Raw genomic sequence first — 18,524 nt, forward strand, 5'->3', positions numbered from 1 at the left:
TTCCGAAGGGGGCTTTGGAAGTTGCTTTGCTGTTATTCTTCCTTACGGCTTTTCACAGAAGTCCATCAGCAAACAGGAGAGCGCAAATGAATCGCTGGGATGGGAAGCAGGAAGCGGGTCCGGTCTAGGATCTTCTACTCAAAAGTCTTTGCAGTAGACAGCTCACTTCCCCCAGCTCAGGCCCTCCCAGACAATTCCCCCCGGTCTCATAGGAAAGTCCTGCCTTTGCCCACCATTCCTGCTGCACTTCTCAGTCACCCCTGCTCCCCAGACACCCACGCACGCACCCTGCTCATCCCAATCTCCCCCCGCCTCCCTGGATACGGGCGTTAGCCGGCAGGTACATCAGACACCAACAGAAGGTTGGATTTTAGACCCGTCGGTGAACCACAATCTAGGTGTGACGTTCTAGAGCGGTTACAAGCCCAGGTTCGTATACAGACAGGATGATGCTACCATCTTTAAAATCAAAATGTGTATTTTATCCATCGAAACAGGCTCTCGGTACTTGCAGGAGCTGGATGCAGAAGGCTGCAGGTATCCGATGAAAGCCGAAACCTCTTCCCGTCCAAATGAACCGAGCTGCCCATCAGTTTCTTTGTTTACGACGAAGAACTTGACCGGGACACTGGTCTGGGGATTTCCACTTATTTAGAAGTTTAATTCTTCCTGCAGATAACAAAGTCAGCCCATATGCCGCTTTCCCCCTGGTATATCCGTCCATAAACTGAAGTGGTCCCAAAGCATGTTAACTAAGCCATTAAGAAAAAACTCAGCCCGTTATCCTCGTCTAGACAGACACCTAGGGGTAATATTTTAACTCCCTCAAAAGGAATTAGACATACTACACGCACCAACAACAGCAATGAAAGACCAGCCTTCCCGAAAAGGCTTTCCCCCAGGACGCGTTGGCACCTCACAGAACCCATTCTGAAACCCCGGGTTGGAAACCGTTTAAGAAGAGACACGAGATGAGGATACACGCTCCATCGCCCCGACGCCCATCAGGCTGCGGGTACGAGCGGCGCGGGTTTGCGCGTTCGTGAGGCTCTTGCAGACCTGTTCCAGCTGAATTACTGACAAGCAGCCGAGGGCTGGAAGCAGCCTCAAGCCAAGGTTTGCAGAGCTGAGTCACGCCTCTCCTGGCTTGCCAAGGTCACGAGCAACCGGCCCCTCATCCCCTCCGAGGACGCTGATGGGTCTCCTCCCCTCCTACGTCCAGTGGTGGCCCAGCGTCTCCTGTGCCCAGTGCTGGGACCCTCACAGCTCCCATCAACTAGAAAGCATTTTTTTTTCCCCCCGGATCACCTCAAATCCCCATCATAAACCCCCTTTTCCTTAAACCTCAGTGTTAAGACGGAAGAAACCCCAGGTTACTCACACTGCCAAACGTCGGGGGACAGAGCCGGTATGAAAATTGCTCTAAAAATAAGGCTCTATTGTCGTACTTGCACGTGACCATTGTTATTGCAGGAATGCTTCTGCCCAGCACCCTCGCATCCGCGCCTCCCAGACAAGCTGAAGCACTTGGGATCCCACCGAACGCTCGGGTGTACGCAGAAATGGTTCTGCCCCCAGTTCGCTAGCACAGTTCCCCTCCCCAGCACGAATGTGCTTACCAGTATACCAGTAAAAGCACATTTATGGTTTGTTCCCATAAATCACAAGGATAAACTGTACATTAATACGACCACAAAATTAAAGCTCGAGGTTGCACCAACTGTGAAACAAAACCAGAAGAGTTGCAGAGCAACCTCCTAAAAATAGGCTTAAGAAGTAGAACGGAAAACAAAACCCAACTCTGCTGACAGAAGGCTCTCTCTGCTGAGATTTACTCGCTTAGGAAGACCCGAGTGAAAAACGAGCTGCAAAATGGGCTGGAAGAAGGAAAATTGCTAGAAACCATCAGGAGAAAGGGCGCACCGAGATAACTCACTGGGAGGTAAGAGAAGACCGTCACCGGAAGGTGCGGTGCGGAAACAAAAGGGCTGTTCCAGCAGAAGAAGGGATGCCTGCAGGTACGATCAAGGCTTCCTCGCTCCAGGTTCTGTCGGTGCAGGAGTTTATCTACGGTTATCTTTCAAACTCCTGTAAAAAGCTTCAGCCTCCCACCGCGCTGCTCCCTTACCCCTCAGATTTACAGCCTCCAAAAGAACAAACAATTCCTCGAGCGCCCCACTGCGAAAAGGGACAATTTCGGGAATTTCTGCTTCAGTTTTAGAAGTCTACCAAGCATCATGGCAATGATGGAAGGAGAGGCGGCACGGAAAAGCGGACAAATCACGCAGCATAGCTGCGCTGGTGCCTCGGCGTCAGGATCAGTGCCGATACTGCGGTGAACGTGACGCTCATCGCCCAAAATCGGCTCTTACCAGGGGCTGGAGGACGCGGGAGCTCACCCGAGACAGGCAATGCCATCTGCAAGCAAAAAGATGATACCCAGATGGTTCAGCGCAACTGCCCCATCCCGTATCCCGCCAGGACACGTGCTGGCACAGAGACTGGAAGTGTTTTGCTCTCCAAAATGAAAAAGCACCCTTCAGAGTCACGTAAAACCCACCACAGACACCAGCGCCAGGCGTGCGGGAACGAGTCCAGGCGAAGGTGCATCTCGCCTTGGTAAAACGTCTCTCTACCAACAGGCAATACGGAAAATCCCTCTGGAATTGTCCCAGGCTATTAAACAGGGCAAAGAGTTTTCAAGAAGGGTGGAGGACCCAGGGAGGGCTGCGACTTCTGTAGGAAAATGACAGTACTCGGCTGACAGCAGGAGCAAAGGCAGAACTGGAACGGAAACGGTGTTCTTATAATAATCCCCATATTTCCCCAAAAAAGAGAAACAAACCTTCCCCCAGAAGGTTTCGTCACCTGGGATTATGGCAAGGCACAGCCTGGGTAGGCGAAGCTCGTTTTCTCCTTGCTCAAGTCACCGCGCTCCTCGCTGCTACTCCCCTTTCGGCACGCCGGTTTAACGCAAAAGGTAAAACGGAGCTAGGAGTTAACTTTTTTACGAGAGCGAGCTGCATGGGATTAATTCTCAGAGACTAACGAGTGGCAAGGCCATCCCAGATCAATTTGGGTAACTTTGTTGAGCCCTGGGAGCCATGCCAAGAGCGTTAACAACCAGAGCCGCCTTACAAACAAGCCTATTCACACACAAATAGCGCTCCAGACACCAGAGCAAGCCCCAAGGACAGGCAGTACGCTGCTATGGGGAAGGAGAGATAAAACCACAATAAACGAGATTATTATAGATGGCTGCGCAGAATCCGTCCCTCGCACACAGCTTACTGCAGGAGAATAGACAAGATCACAGGCAGGCCGGAGACAGGATCCGTAACTGCCGCTGGGAGCTGGAACCGGGAGGTTTGCTGCAATCCAAAAAACAGGCGGCTTTTTGGTAAGGAGGAGGGAAAGAAAGTCAGACCGAGACGGCCATTTCTGCTCCGCGAGCCAGAAGAGAAGGAAGTATAAGGCAGTGCCCCAAGCTCTCAAAAATAGTACGAGATTTCCCACTAAAATGCAAGGAAGGAAACATGTTGCTTTGAGACTGTTCCAGGAAAGGCTCTTTATTATTTTCCTAAGTGCAGTCATTAACAGCTCTCTGCCTCCAGCTTCCTGACCAGCAGAACGAGTATTCAGCACACAGTGCTGCACGCAGGCTGGGATCAGCGGGGTCACAGGGGCAGCAGCACCCAAAAACGCACGGAGGGAACGCACTCCTTCCGCAGCCGCTCGGCTGGGTTCAGCGCCTGCCTTCCCCACGCTGCCCCGGGCTGGCGTACAACACCGCGGCGACGGCTGCGAGCGCCAGAATCCATCGTAAAGCAGGGTAAAAACAAATAGGTCAAGATTTCTGTTAAAAAAAAACAAACCAGGAGAACAAACCGCTAATATTCGGGCTTGCTGGTCGCAGGGTTAGCTCTGCCAGACGAGGGCCAGGTGCCCGCTCTGCCTTTAGGTGCCTTGTAAAGCCAGTTTGGATCTCGTGTCCACTGGGGAATGAATGACTGCTGACCCTCAAACTAAACCAGGTGCCTCCAGGGACTTCGGAACAGAGCTCGGTCTGCACCCTGGGGCGCGCAGATCTCTGCTTGCCTGCGTACCACCAGCTATTACACACCTAAAGACACTGCGGAAGATTTTCAGTTTCACAGGGAGAGGCTCCCGCCGAGCTCCGTGAAAACGCACGGGCTGCTGCTAGTCCCAGGCTTTGACTTTGAAGTTATTTTGGGGTGCGAGGGAAGGAGCGAGAGTGTTTGCTTTGTAACCAAAAAGCGACAGGAGAGCTTAAAGTTGTCATCTGGGAAAGAAGGCCAAAAGCTGTAGCTATAAAATCTGCTTTAGAGGCATAACACCCGTACGCTTTATAAGCTTGATAAAGCAAACCCAACTGAATAAACTGGAACATTGGCAGGGAACTCGCCCGAAGTAAATCTCCAACAGACACACGGTATTTAGCAAGTCATCAGGAGTTAACCCACCATGCGGGGTGGCAGCGAAGTCCGAGCACTTACCATCTGACTGGACCTTTCTGGGCGCTCAGCACGGCTCCCGAGCTTGTTAGGATCCCCTGTCCGCAAGAGCATCCCCAAATAGCTGGGATACCGGTGCCTCAGTAGCATCAAAGCTGCACTACGCCCTCGCTTCTCGCTTGCGAGAGCCTTGAAACAGCCCTGGAGCTCCACCACCCCTGCCAGCCGCGGTCGCTGCTATCGGAAGAAGGATCTTTCCTTCCAGGGATGACATTTGGCCCTGAAGGGACTTACACAGCAGCTCTCCTCAGCTCACCCGGGAGGAAACTAACTGCCTGGCTGCAAAATGAGAGAGGGAAAAGGGTTGAACCACACGTGAAGCAACAGCAACAAACGAGAGCCGCTCTCCTCTCAGAGCGCAGGCGACGGGACAGGGAGGCATCGTCAGCGTCCTGTCAAATGTAAACCAAACTGCAGCGAAAGGAATAACGCGGGCCCCCAAACCGGCCCCGAGAGGCTCCACCGAAAGCAGGAAAGCTGTACCCCAGCAGCCAAAGCAACAAACCCCCTCGGCGGAGAGCTCCAGGAGGCTCGTTCCAGCACGGCTTCCACCAGTCCTCCCAACGACACAACCACCGCGTACGGCCCTCCTAAACAGTGACAACTTCACCGTTACCATAACAAAAAGCATAATTTGCTAACGCTGCCTCCACTTCAGGGTCTGGCAGGATAAAACCATTATAGAAGCTCCATTATCCAAGAATCTCCTCGCGCTGGCCGGCCTCCAGATCAGATCTGGCCCGGCCTCCGACTTCGCAGCAAGGTGTTAGAGAAAGCCTCGTGTCATCTTGGCGCGGCTGGGCCCCAGCTGAGCCGCGGGGCTGCCCGCACACCACAGGCAGCACAAAGGCAGGGATTCTGGGGTATTTTTTTGTTTTTTTAAATCTATGCAGAATACCGTGGCAAAAAAAAAAAAAAAAAGCAAGTGAGACCAACAAGAAGCTCAGCTGATCCAGAACCATCTTCAGGAGGTCCTTCTGCTCTCCAGTGTTGAGCTGAGGGTGTGCAGGTGCCTTGCAACGCTTCTCAGGTTTGGTGTTTCTGAGGTGCGAGGAGGTCAGACTTCATCGCGCTAACAGCACGCACCTTCCCCCTCCTCCTTTCACAGCCAGATTCCCCAGAGAGAAGGAGCCGCTGCCCTTCAAATACCTGCTTTAACTAATCACCGCCAAACATCACCGAAGCAGCCCCAGCTTGGCAAAACACGCAAGGTTTCTCCAGTTCGGTGCCAAGGATCAGATTTCGAACGTGAAAAGGCATCTGGCCAAAGGGTTTCGAAGCCTTTGATGAACACGAGACAAAATCCAACACAAACCAGCAAGTCAGCAACTTCCCCAGGCAAGAAGCTGGAGAAAGACCATCTCTAAATCATCGCCCAGTTGCTCACACGCCAAAGCTGTGCTTCCACTCCCAACTTCGGGAGGAAAGAGGGACCTTACAGGACGTCCCTAAGGCATTCACACAAAGACACAGGGAGAGACCAAACGGCAGGACCCCGACAGCGGGCAGAGCAGGGAATCTGGTGGGGGCACGGAGCCAGCTCCCACCAAATACAGCACCCAGCCCCACGCCGCAGCCAGCAGCAAGGCCCAGGCGTGGCTCATCAGCAACCGGTGCTCCAGAACCTCCTCCGAAAGAGGAACGGCGTGGAAGACCCCGAGCCTCTGCGTTGGGGTCGGACGCGTCTCTGCTTTTAATTTCCACCGCTGCCGTCACCTCCGAGACCAGCGCGGACCCTGCGTCTCTGGCCAGGCCCAGAGGGACAGAGGTAACGCCGCAGCGCGAACCCGGAACGACAACAGGCGAGAGCGCGTCCGCACCCAGCTCTAGCCAGAGCAACACGGCACAAACCTTCCCCACAACCTCAAACGACATTTTGCTTTCCTCCTTCGCACCGCAACCAAGCGAACCCTCCCGCAGAAAAAAAAAAAAGAGACGCTTTAAGCAGAGATCACCAGGTAGGAAAGGTTTCTGGCGCTGGTTCCAGCAGGTTGGAATTCGCAGCGCGACGGCACGCTGAGTAAACAGACGCTGCAAAAGGCAGACCCCAAAAGGCACGCGGGCAGCTTCGGATCTCGGGTCGCCTCGCGTTTCTCCATTAGCCGCGATACATCTTCAGCTCTGTGCTTCTTCACAGCAGGGACAACACATTGCGAGAGATCTACTACAGGAGAGAGAAATAATTCAAGTTTAAGGAAGGAAGGAAAAACCTAAGAGACCCACTGTTTCTTACCGAGCGGAGATAATTACCAGAAAGCCACGACGAGCCTCAGAGAATGCATTATTGTACCTAGGAAATGCCTAAGTGGCCGAAAGCTGCAGTCCCATTTCCTGAAATTATTTAGCCGCCTAAGAGCCCCTGTTTCAATGAAAGTGATAAAAAAAAAAAAAAGCTGTTGAGAACGGGACGCAAGAGCCCAAGCCAAGCTTGAACATATTTTCCCCCACAACAGTGTGCGAATGGTTTGGAAGGAAGATCAGAGTCAAGGCTGCCCGGAGTTCGGAACAGGAGAGCCTCGTCTGTAAGTGACCACCTAGGGATGAAACTCTTGTCGATGAATTAAAATAACCGAAACGGCACAAGCGGGACGGGGCAGAAAGGCACGGTGCTCTCGTACGTACGCGCGGTCATAAAGTAAAAATATTTTGTCCCACCTATTGTTATTTACACCGCACGCGGGCATTTTTATTTATTTAGCATTCAGAGGCACACACGCTTTATGGCATCATTATTTGATATGCTAGCCCTAAAATCAGAGGGGAGCAAGAAATATTCCAAATATAAGCAATGTCTAGAAATCCGGTACGTTATTCCGAGCTGTTTAACCAGAACTACATTCTGCCTCTGGACTGACGGTGCTTTAGCGGTGAACAAAGCAATGATTTCCTACGTACAGGTCACATAATTCAAAACGTGAAATCTTACACGGATGAAGGACGCAGCGTCCTAAACGTGGATCACACAAACACGCATCAAAAATCGCTTTCCAAAAAAACAGAGGAAAAGAAGGCAATGTGGGGTAGGAAGACGAAAAGCATCCAGACGAAGAAGGGCAAGCATCCCTCAGGAAGTTTCTCACCCGCCTCCACCACAAAACGGACCCGCTCGTCAAAACGCTGCCCACACGCCCGGGGTTACGTTCAGAACTCCACATTTCGTCACGTTCGCTCTGCACGGAGCGAGGATGCGGACGATGAGCAACACCTCGCTCTTATATAAACTCCTCGGGTTTGAAACGGTGCCCTCAGCCATGTAAAGGCTTCTAATCCGATTAAGGTTGTAGATAAACTTCCTCAGCCGCGCTCTCACACAGCAAACCCCCCCCGGCGCTGCGGGAGGCTCGGCTCAGGCTCTGCCTTCACGTTTTCGGGACCCAGCGGTGAATTCCAGGAGATCTGGCACCCAGCTGCTGTCACCCCCGGTGACAATCTGCCCTTGCATCTCATCTCCCTCTGCTGCTCCTTTCTACCAAGACTCCAAAAAGAAAAAAAAAAAAATTCCTACGGCAGTGGAAGAACGGCCAGGGAACGGCTGCCAAGCCTGCCTTCAGACCCCGCTGCAACGAGAACGGCGCGAGGGAGAAGGAAACTTTACATTTCACTGCGAGGAGGTCCGTTGGCAGAGCTTTCCCTCCGCACGCACAACCTACTCAGCTTCACCGGCAGCAGTTCAACCTCGCTTCCAAAGCTCCTACGGGTTCCCAGCACCTCCAGCCACGGACACGACCGGCTGCTCCTCTAGAAACCAGCCTGTTTTGAACGCCGGCTATTTTAAATAACTGCAAGCATCATCTGCGGAGCGAGCTGAAGATTTGTTCCCTTCACCTCAGCAGACTCAGCACCAACGAGAGCTTTTTGGCAGAAACCCCAAAAAGCCACGTTCTGCTCCAAGTCTGCTTTACTCACTTTGGAAGCAGTTGAAGGGCGTAAGACGGCTCGGCAGGGTTGGTTACGCCGGTACAAACGCGCTCGTTTGGGTATTGCTTATTCCCCAGCCCTGCCAAGTCCCCCTCTAGCCAAGTCCTTAATACACTGAAGTCTGTGAAAGGCTGCTTTTTTATTATTATTATTATTTTAAACAGTAACAATGGTATTCAGAACGAGGTCTCTGCCAGCCAGGGCTGGAAACATTCTCCATAAGCTAAAAAAAAAAAAAAAAAAAGAAGAAAGCTGTGCAAAAGCAGCTAAAGGCAGCCCTGCGAGCGTGGCAGCGCGTCCCCGAAAGGCAGGGAAGCGGTGAACCCCGCAACTTTGCGCTCTTCGGAACTCCAGGCACAATGTGCATTTCATATCCGAGGAGTTCAAACGTCTTTTTTTTCGGGAAAAGAGAAGGAAAAATGTCTTCAGACAGCTTCTCTTTCAGGGTTTTTTTGGTAGCTGTGCCTCACAAAGAGGGCTCAGAGCGCTGCAGAGCGCGCACGGAGAAATACCCCCAGTGGGTAGCACGGCCCGTAGCTGGCAGAGCAGCTTTGTTTATTCATGACCCGGCTTGCAACGGCTGGCACCACGTCTCCGCCGCCGCTTTATTCTCTCGTGCAAGGGTGGGACAGCAGAGCGGCATTCCAGACCGCTGCAGGCTCTCCGCGGGCTGGCTCGCTCCCGCGACGAGAGCGGCAGCGCTGCGCGCGATCCTCACGCTGCTCCCCGCGAGCCAGATAACGTCGCTTCCGTCGGGAAACTTCAACCCACGGCTGCTGTCGGCTGAAGGCTCAGCCCCGCGCTCGTCCCGACGCGGGACGGCAGCCCCTGCGCGCGTACGGCGCGACGCGGAGGTAGGGAAATTCACCCCGGCCAGCTTGGCTGCTCACCGCCGCCCCAGCAAAGCATGAAAATTGCCCAGAGGAAAGGGGAACAAGCCAAAAATCCCGCTCCGCTAAATAATTAGCCAGCACTGAAATGAGGTTTAGCCTCGGTGAAACCACGCTGTGTCGGAGCGGGTTAAGGCGCTGGATTTATCGCGTCTCAAAAGCGACTGTCAAACTCCGGCACGCGTTAAAATGGAGCCCGTGCTATATAAAGGCTACTGCGCGGCCGGCTTCTCCGTCGGCACGTGCCACACCAGGTGGATCGAGGGGGCGGAAAAAAAAAAAGCAAGAGCCTCCTGGAAAACTATGGAATTGAACTTCAGGGAAGCAGTTAAGCCCAACTCCCCTGAGCCAAGGCTAATTGCAGCAAAACACACTGTAAAAACCAGCTCCAACCAAACCCGAGCGCACAAACATCCACCAGGAGCCTGGAGAGGAGCCTCTGTGGATACCAGCACATCCACGGGCTGTAAACTGGGAAATCCTGGCGTTCTCCAGCGCGTGTGCTCTCCACGGCCCCGTCTCGCCGCTCACCACCCGCATGCGCGTCGCTCGGAGGAGGGCTGAGGCCGCGGAGCTGCTTCCAGACGCAGCGTGGCCAGCCCCGAGCTCCCGCTGCCTCCGCCAGCCGAGCGGGGCTGCGCGCTGGTTAAGCCTGAATTGCCAGGATCTGAGCAAAGAGACTCGGAGAAGGAGCAGAATTAAGAGATTCGCTGAGGACTTCAAGTGACACGAGGTAGGGATTCATCAGCCAGACAACGAGATGTGACAAGTGTTGTGATTAAAACCCCAGAATTACCTTCAAAAGGAAGCCAGGCTATAAACGTGCGTTTGTTTTAGCCTCCATAGGCAGCTTCCTACACAGGAACCATCTCTCGCTCCGCAGGGAAACCCGTGTTTACGCCTCCGCTCAGCCGACACCACTCAGCATTCACCCACTGTCCTACAAGTTCCTTGAAACTAAAACCAAGAAACAGGATTACTTTAAAAGGGGGTGAAAAAAATAAATAAATGAACTTACAGGAAGCAACAGGTCTCCGATCTTGAAGGCCTGCTAAAAAATATTTGCTCCCAGCCCTCAAAACGCATCGTAGTTGGGTGCTAAGTGACGAGGGGAAGAGTGGTTTTGGAAATCTGGCCTCAATTCTCAGGGCTAGGAACGTTAAAATTAAAAAAAAAAAAAAAACAAAAAAACAAAAAAGGCCCCAAGAAAGTCAGAAGGATAAATAAAACCAAACAGAACACGAAAAAGCATCACGTGATGCAGCGGAAAACGAGGCCAAAACAAAACCGAGCCCAGAGATCCGCGGCAGAAAGCGCCAGGCGCGCCGGGGGGCCTGCCAGGAGCGCGGCGTGTTTCGCCAAGCCGTTTTAAAAACGTTTCCACCACAGAGAGGCAGCGACCGGCTCGGGGCGAGGACGCGTCCTAGCCGCCCCGATTCCCGCTGCACACCCTCAGAGGAGCTCCGGTTCCTCCGGGCTGCCCCATCTCGTGAAACCAGCGGCCCTCGCGAGCCATCTCCTGCGCGTTCACGGAGGACGGAAGGAGGATTTGGTTTTCTCCCCCCAGCTATCCTCTCGCGCTTCCTCTCTCCAACTTCCCCGTCTTTCAAAACGGGCGAGGGAAATTTCCTGCCTGCCCCGCGCTACATCCACAAACCCTCTTCGAGCCATCCTGAGAACGTCCTCCGCAGTCAGCGCCGCCTCCAGCCGGGCTCTGAGGGGTTTCAGAAGAGGTGGAGATAAAGACATTAATGAAAAGTTTGATTTTTTTTTTTTATTTTTTAAGCCACATCCTTTGATTTTTGCCATCTTCCCATATGGCATATCTAGGCAGTCACCACCACAGCCGTGCCACGCGGCTCGCACCGCGCTCCCAAGTTAACTCAGGCTAGCGACGGTCCCGTCACCCAGCTAAAAAAGAGCGAGAACACTTGCAACCCACCCAGGCGGGCTGAGCGCCTAACGGTGGGACTCAGCCAGGCTCAGCAGCACATTCGTTCTCCCCTGACATCTTCATCAATCACAGAGAAGAAAAAAAAAAAAAAAAAAAAATCAGAGCACTAAATACATACAGCGGGAAATGCTGGAGAAGGCTGGAAAATGAGGAACCTTGGGGAAACAGAAATACAAGCACAAGTAGAAATTAATGTCAGAAACACCCTTCAAGAGGGGAAAGCTAAATCAGAGCGAAACACAAATTGCAAGTGGAGGGTTTAACGTAGTCGCCAAGTTTGCGTAAAGCTTTTCCTTCTTGTAATCTCAGCAGAGAGCGAGGAGGGGAAGCCCCCACCTCCAGCGCGCCGACGCAAACCACATTCTGCTCCGAGCTCTTTGGTATCAGAAGGAGATTGGCAAATGGGAAGACATTCAGGGAAATGCAGTTAAGCAGCTGGAGGGACGGATTTACACGGACAGATTAAAATAACGACACGCCTGGTGTGGCTAAGCAGTCAGTAAGGTGGACACGAGAGGTTTTTTTTACACTTTGTTGACAGGCAAGTGCCAAAAGGGAGAGGAAGCGTTTAACACGCTACAACTGGGTAGAACCAGAGGACCGGCACACAATTAAGGAAATTCATGGCTGCTTTAAAGTTCTCAAAGGTCTATCGGATACTAAAACAATCTCTCAATTCCCAACCAACTTCCAGGACCAGAAATAAAACGCTCTTCTGAGAAAAGACCGTCCCGGCCGCAGGGAATCATCACCAACCCCGCAGGCCGAGTGCTGCCGCGCTATCCCCACTCCTTCTCTGTTTGTTTGTTTTTAACGCTAAGAGCAAACGAGCGCTCCAGCCCGCAAAGCGATTACAGCCGGCAACGGTAATTACCCCACTCGCGTCGCAGAAGGTGAACACGATCTCTCACGTTAAGGAAGCAAGGATGTCAGCCCTGCTCGTTTTCCAGATGGGAATCTGCCTGTTGAATCCACCTCCCGCAAACTTCTCCTCCGCGTTCAGCCAGTGAAGTTATTCTTAGCCTCTGCTGAGACAACGCCGATCCAAAACTGCCCAGCAAAGCCAGTTGTTGAGAACGGCTGCTCAGTCCCTCTCTAGAAATGACTGCATTTTAGCGACAACTATTTTTAAAGCAGTTTGCAAAGAACCAGGCAACCCCTGCAGCCCGTGCAGGGCTGGCAGAAGAAAGTCCCTGCCCAACAAGCGCTGTAGTGAGGCAAAAATAACCTGGGAAGTCCACTGAAGCGTTAACGACGCTTTTATGTTGTACTCGCGAACGTTAAACCAAAATGTTGTCTTCAGAAGGACCTGAGCAGGGAGAGAAGTGATAACTTCACAAAGAAAGGTAACAACGGGCCTCCGTGAAGAAGAGGCGACCAAGAAAGAGGCAGAAAGAGCAAAACTGGGAAAGCTGAGCAGAAAAAGGCATTTTTGTTGCCACACATTTCACTTCACACCTGAGCCAGCCGGTCTCTTTTCCTCAGCACGGCCGAGGGACGGCACACCAAGGCTGCTGGCAGTAGGAACAAACCAGCTTTGAGACATGACCCAGGCCGCGCTCGCAAAGCTGGAGCTACCGAGAGCGAACAGAGCCCACAGCACCAGCGGCCCGGCGGCGAAACCCCGCCGCTCCACCGAGCTCGCAGAAGCCTGAGCTCCCCAAGCCCCCCAGGAGAATTAACCCGTTTCAGACCTGGGAAGAAACCACCGAGCTCCCCAACTCCCGCTGCTCGCGCCTCTCCCTTCCTCAGTGCTGCGGGAGTCGCTGGCCCCCCGGCAGCGCGTCGGGCGGGACGGGGCTGAGAGACCCCCGCCTCCCCACGCCCTGCAGGCCCACAGACCCCGCTCCCCCCTCGCTCCCACGGGCGCCCACAGCCTCTCCACGTCCTTTTCCACGTCCCCTCGCAGCGGGGAGCCCCCCGCGCGCAGGCCCGGGCCCTCCCCAGCGGAGCCGCGCTGAGCCCACGGGGTTCTCCCAGCGCCTGCGTTTGGGGGGTCCGCACAGGGGGTCCCGTAACCCCCGAGGACCCCAGATCTCTTCAGGGCCCCCCAGGACCCACACACCGCCGTCCCCCACACCTACGACCTCCAAACACCCCCCCACCGTGTCTGCAGCCCCTCCAGACCCCCCCAAACCTCTCCATGTTCTCTCCTCAGACTCCCACCGCAGGACCCCCTCCCTTCAAAGCCCCCCCCATGTCTGGAAACCCTAAGACCCCCCTCAGCCCCCCCCCCCCATATTCTCCAACAGCCCCCAAGGCCCCCAGCCCAGAGGCCCCCCCCACTCCTGACGCGCCCTATCCCGCTGACCTCCCCGCACCCCCATCCGCAGCCCCCTAAGCCCCCCCATTTCCCCCGCTTTCCCCCACCCCGGGGCCCCCCAGGCCTGCGGGCTCCCCCCCCCCCCACCAGGCACCGCCCGGGCCCCTCGCCGCCTCCAGCAGCCCCGCCCACATGGGGAGTGGCTTGCTTCATCGCGGCACCTCCTAAGCCGCCATTGGCCACGGCACCTACCACTCCGGGCCTGGCGGCGAACCGATTGGCCGCAGGGCGCTGTCAATAAGCGAAGGGGCGGGGAGAGGGCAGAGCGGCTGCCCTACGAAAACTCGGGGAGAGTTGTGGGGGGGAGGAGCCAACCGGGGCTCCCCGCGGTCGTCGTCGTCGTCGTCCCCCCCCCCCCGCCCCCACCGGGAGCTGCCCCGCCGTCTCCCCCCGCCCGGAGCGGCCCCACCGAGCCCGGGCGCTACCGGTTACCTGAGGGAAGCGCCGGGCCGGGCCGCGCCGCCGACCGGGGCCTCGCGCTGGCTGCCTCGCGCTGGGGCTCCCGCCTCCCCTCCGCGAGCACCACCCCCCCCTCCCCACTCCCCGCCTTTCCCCACGCGCCAGGCTCTCGCGAGACCCGCGCGGGGAAGGGGGAACGGCGGCAAGGGCCAATGGGGAGCTTCGGGGGGGCGGGGCTTAGCCGTGCAGGGGGCGGGGCCGGCCACGCCTCCTCGGGAGCGGCCAGCGAGAGGGAGGCCTCCGGGGGGGCAGAGAGGCCCCGCGCGAGGGGCGCTGCGGCCGGCGGGGCCACCGAGACGGGGACACCCCGACACGGGACATGGGACACCCCGACACGGGGACACGGGACACCCCGACACGGGACATGGGACACCCCGACACGGGGACACGGGACACCCCGACACGGGACCCCCCGACACGGGACACCCCGACACGGGACATGGGACACCCCGACACGGGACATGGGACACCCCGACACGGGACACCCCGACACGGGACACCCCGACACGGGGACACCCCGACACGGGGACATGGGACACCCCGACACGGGGACAACCAGACACGGGGACAACTGGACACCCCGACACGGGACACCCCGACACGGGACATGGGACACCCCGACACGGGGACACCCCGACACGGGACACCCCGACACGGGGACAACCAGACACGGGGACAACTGGACACCCCGACACGGGACACCCCGACACGGGACATGGGACACCCCGACACGGGGACACCCCGACACGGGACACCCCGACACGGGGACAACCAGACACGGGGACAACCAGACACGGGGACAACTGGACACCCCGACACGGGACACCCCGACACGGGACATCCCGACACGGGACATCCCGACACGGGACATGGGACACCCCGACACGGCGACAACCGGACATGGGACACCCCGACACGGGACACCCCGACATGGGACACCCCGACACGGGACACGGGACACCCCGACACGGGACACCCCGACATGGGACACCCCGACACGGGGACAACCAGACACCCAGACACGGGGACACCCCGACACGGGGACAACCAGACACCGGACACGGGGACACCCCGACACGGGACACCCCGACACGGGACATGGGACACCCCGACACGGGGACACGGGACACCCCGACACGGGGACAACCAGACACCGGACACGGGGACACCCCGACACGGGACACCCCGACACGGGACATGGGACACCCCGACACGGGGACAACCAGACACCGGACACGGGGACACCCCGACACGGGACACCCCGACACGGGACACCCCGACACGGGACATGGGACACCCCGACACGGGGACACGGGACACCCCGACACGGGGACACCCCGACACGGGACACCCCGACACGGGGACAACCAGACACCCAGACACGGGGACACCCTGACACGGGACCCCCCGACACAGGACCCCCCGACACAGGACCCCCCGACACGGGACACGGGACACCCCGACACGGGACACCGACACGGGGACAGCCGGACACGGGGACACCCCGACACGGGGACACCCCGACACGGGGACACCTGGACACGGGGACAACCGGACACTCAGACACCCTGACATGGGGACACTTGGACACGGGGACACCCCGACATGGGATGTCCTGACACGGGACACCCGGACATGGGGACACCCCGACACGGGGACACCCGCACATGAGAAACCCCGACACGGGACACTTGAACACGGGGACAACCAGACATGGGACACCTGGACACAGGGACAACCGGTCACCCAGACACCCGGACACGGGACACCCAGACATGGGGACACCCGGACACGGGGACACCCGGACACGGGATGGCCTGGCATGGGGACACCCGGACACGGGACACCCGGACATGGGGACACCCGGACACGGGGGGTGCCGTCAGGCCCCAGGGCTCCCGGCCGTCCCCAGGGCTCGGCCGCGTCCCCGTCCCCGCTGAGGGCGCGGGGTGGCAGCGGGGCCCAGCCCCGGGGGCCTGGTGTCCCCTGTGGGGACAGTGCCACCTCCGCAGGGTGACACTGGCGGGGAAGCGAGCCCGGGGCAGCGCGGTCCCCAGCGCCAGCCGGGGCAAGTGACACGGGACAGGGCCCCCAAGGAGACACGAGGAGCCGAGACCCCGTTACCAAACCGTCTTTATTCCCCTCCCGCCCGCGGCGGGGCCGGGGGCGCCCCCCGCCCCCCCGCCGGCGTTCACGGGCGTGGGACCGGGCCCGCTGGGGGGCTGGCTCTGCCACCGTCACATGGCGAAGAGGATGAGGAAGGCCACCATGAGGCAGAAGAGCCCCATGGCCTCGGAGAGGGCAAAGCCCAAGATGGCGTAGGAGAAAAGCTGCTGCTTGAGCGAGGGGTTCCTGCGGGGAGAGCAGAGGCCGGTCAGCGCGGGCGCGGTCCAACCCCCCCCCCGTTTCCACCCCCCCTCTGTCCCCCCCCCAGCCCCGGACCTGGCGTAACCGATGATGAGGCTGCCGAAGACGGTGCCGATGCCGGCCCCGGAGCCGGCCACCCCCACGGTGGCTGCGCCGGCGCCGATGAACTTGGCGGCCGTGTCGATGTCCCGCTGCGCCGCGCTGGTCCGGATGGCGCGGGGGGCGCCCGGCCGCGCCTGCTGCGGAGGGCGGGTGGGCAAATGGGTGCCCCCGGGCCTCAGGTTTCGCCCCCATCCAGCTCCCCGCAGCCTTTTGGGGAGCCCCAGAGCGGGCAGGGGGCGCAGTCGCCTCCCTACACCCCTCCCAGGGCCGGTGCTCATCCCCCCCGTGCCCCCCAGTCCGAACTGGGCGCGTTACCTGCTCCGTCCGGGCCTCGGCGCTGCTCAGCACGGGGGCGGAGAGCGGCTGGCGCAGCGCCCGCCAGCTCCTCCTCACCTGCAAAGCACGACCACCCTCAGATTTCGGGGGGGACGTCCCACCCCGCGCTCCCCTAGGGCAGCAAAACTCCACCCAGGGGTCCCCTGAGGCCACCCTCTGGTACCCCCAAACCCAGCAGCACCCCCCAAACCGGGCAGCACCCCGCCGGGAGAGCCTGTCCCGGCACCCGGCTCCAAAGGGGGGCTCCCGGGCGCCCTACGGCCCCGCCACGGGCACCCGATGGCCGCAGGCGTCGGCGTGCGGATCCCGCGTGCCGTGCTCCCCTCGCAGCGCCGTATCCGCCTCCGCGTGGGTAATTAGTAACGAGCTGGCTAAACGATCTTTAACCGGAGCGGCTGAGCGCTGGGAGCTCTGCTCGCCTTCAGCGCGGCCCGGGGTGGCCCGAAACCTGCAAAAGGGTCCCCAAACCTCTCCCCCTGTCCCCGGGGCGGGGGGGCACACGTTACCCCTCGCGCGCTCTCGGGGACGTCGAGCGGGAAGGAGGGCTTTGTCACTACTCACCAGCGCGGGAGCGGAGACGACCTTGGCGCAGGCGTACATGGCGAGGGACGGAGCGACAGGCGCGGGGGACGCGGCTGGAAGAGACGCGCAGACACCGCGGCGTGAGGAGCCGCGCGGGACCCGGCTCCACGGATGCGGGGTGGCCCCCGGGACGGGCAGGAGGTCACCCGCGGCTTCGTCACCCAGCCTGCGGGCCACCACGGCGCCCGTTCGGGGCTCGGGAATTTGGGGTCCTGGAGTTGCCCCAGCGCGGGGTCCTGGGGGGGGTTCACCCGCCCGGGGGGCAGCGGGGGCTCAGCCCCCGTCCCCGTGAGGCGGGACAGGCCCTGCCTCCCGGAGGGGGGCAGCCTGGGGCCCCCCGGCCCTGGCAGAGGCCTGGACAGGACAGAGCATGGGGGGGGGGGGGGACACCCCGGTGTGGGGAGCGTGAGGGGACGTCGCCCCAAACTGCGGTGGGGCCACCCCAAAACTCTGTGCGGGGGCGGTGCCACCCCGAAACTCGGGGGGAGGATGTCCCACCCCAACCAGCTCCCGGGGGGGGGGGGATCGCCCGCCGCTGTCCCCACCCAAAATGGGGGGGGGGTCTCCATTCACCGTCCCCCACCCCCGAGGGGGGGCTGCCCTCCCCCACCCCTGAGATCTCTGTCGCCCTTCCCCTCCCCGAGGAGGTCTCTCTGCCCCTGCCCCCCCCCCACCGAGGGGGTCCGGTCCGGTCCGGTCCCGTCCCGCCCCGCCCCGCCCCGTCCCGCCCGGCCCGGCCCCGCTCACCTGGCGCACCGGCGGCGGGCAGGTCGCGGAGGCGCCGAGTGCGCAGGCGCGCCCGGAAGCGCCGCCCGGAAATACCAGCGAGAGGCCGGCCGCGCCGCCGCCCAGAGCGCCGCCCGCCCCGCGGCGCCGCCTGCAGGCTGGGAGGAGCTGGGCCGCGCGGGCGGGGGCGGGGCCCGAGGCGGGGGCGGGGCCTGGCGCGGGGCGGGGCTGTGAGGGGCGGGGCCGCGCACCGCGCCCCCTGGCGGACAAGAGAGGCGCTGCGGGTGCAATTTCGGGGGGGGGGGGGCACGCGCAGAGCCGGGGGGTGCGGG

At 59.1% G+C, this 18,524-nt stretch overlaps 2 protein-coding genes across 6 annotated transcripts in view; both read right to left on the reverse strand.

Moving 5' to 3' along the window:
* The window catches only part of LOC104482544 (cyclic AMP-dependent transcription factor ATF-7), a 64,459-nt gene extending 50,332 nt beyond the window's left edge, over positions 1-14,127 (reverse strand). For 2 of the 4 annotated variants that reach the window (XM_086768866.1, XM_086768862.1), the window contains exon 1: positions 14,053-14,127. The gene's annotated coding sequence lies outside the window, so the exon portion shown is untranslated. Of the gene's footprint in view, positions 1-12,755; positions 12,918-14,052 lie in introns of those variants that run through there. The other 2 variants (XM_086768867.1, XM_086768863.1) reach the window with 2 other exon arrangements.
* Positions 14,128-16,195: 2,068 nt separating this feature from the next.
* Positions 16,196-18,288, reverse strand: ATP5MC2 (ATP synthase membrane subunit c locus 2). Of its 2 annotated transcripts, none has more exons than XM_086768879.1 (5): positions 18,214-18,288; positions 17,446-17,519; positions 16,864-16,941; positions 16,522-16,682; positions 16,196-16,431 (listed from the first exon to the last, which is right to left on the reverse strand). In XM_086768879.1, the coding sequence occupies exons 2-5, from the start codon at positions 17,482-17,484 to the stop codon at positions 16,317-16,319; spliced, it is 393 nt and encodes a 130-aa protein (XP_086625005.1). In that variant the 5' UTR covers positions 17,485-17,519; positions 18,214-18,288; the 3' UTR covers positions 16,196-16,316. The 2 variants fall into 2 exon arrangements, with proteins under 2 accessions (XP_086625005.1, XP_086625004.1); XM_086768878.1 differs by having other exon boundaries at positions 16,522-16,685; positions 18,214-18,287.
* Between the last annotated feature and the right edge of the window lie 236 nt (positions 18,289-18,524).

The sequence above is a fragment of the Chlamydotis macqueenii genome, chromosome 29 (assembly GCF_036417535.1).
Source record: "Chlamydotis macqueenii isolate bChlMac1 chromosome 29, bChlMac1.mat, whole genome shotgun sequence".
Taxonomy (NCBI): Eukaryota; Metazoa; Chordata; class Aves; order Otidiformes; family Otididae; genus Chlamydotis; species Chlamydotis macqueenii.

Bases quoted from the DNA above. Each gene is read 5' to 3' on its own strand.
- ATP5MC2 (XM_086768878.1), bottom strand. From the start codon at position 17,484: ATGTACGCCTGCGCCAAGGTCGTCTCCGCTCCCGCGCTG. The intron at 16,686-16,863 runs GTAACGCGCCCA...CGCCCTCCGCAG, and splicing joins CCGAGGCCCGGACGGAGCAG to CAGGCGCGGCCGGGCGCCCC. The intron at 16,432-16,521 runs GTCCGGGGCTGG...CTCTCCCCGCAG, and splicing joins CTCATCATCGGTTACGCCAG to GAACCCCTCGCTCAAGCAGC.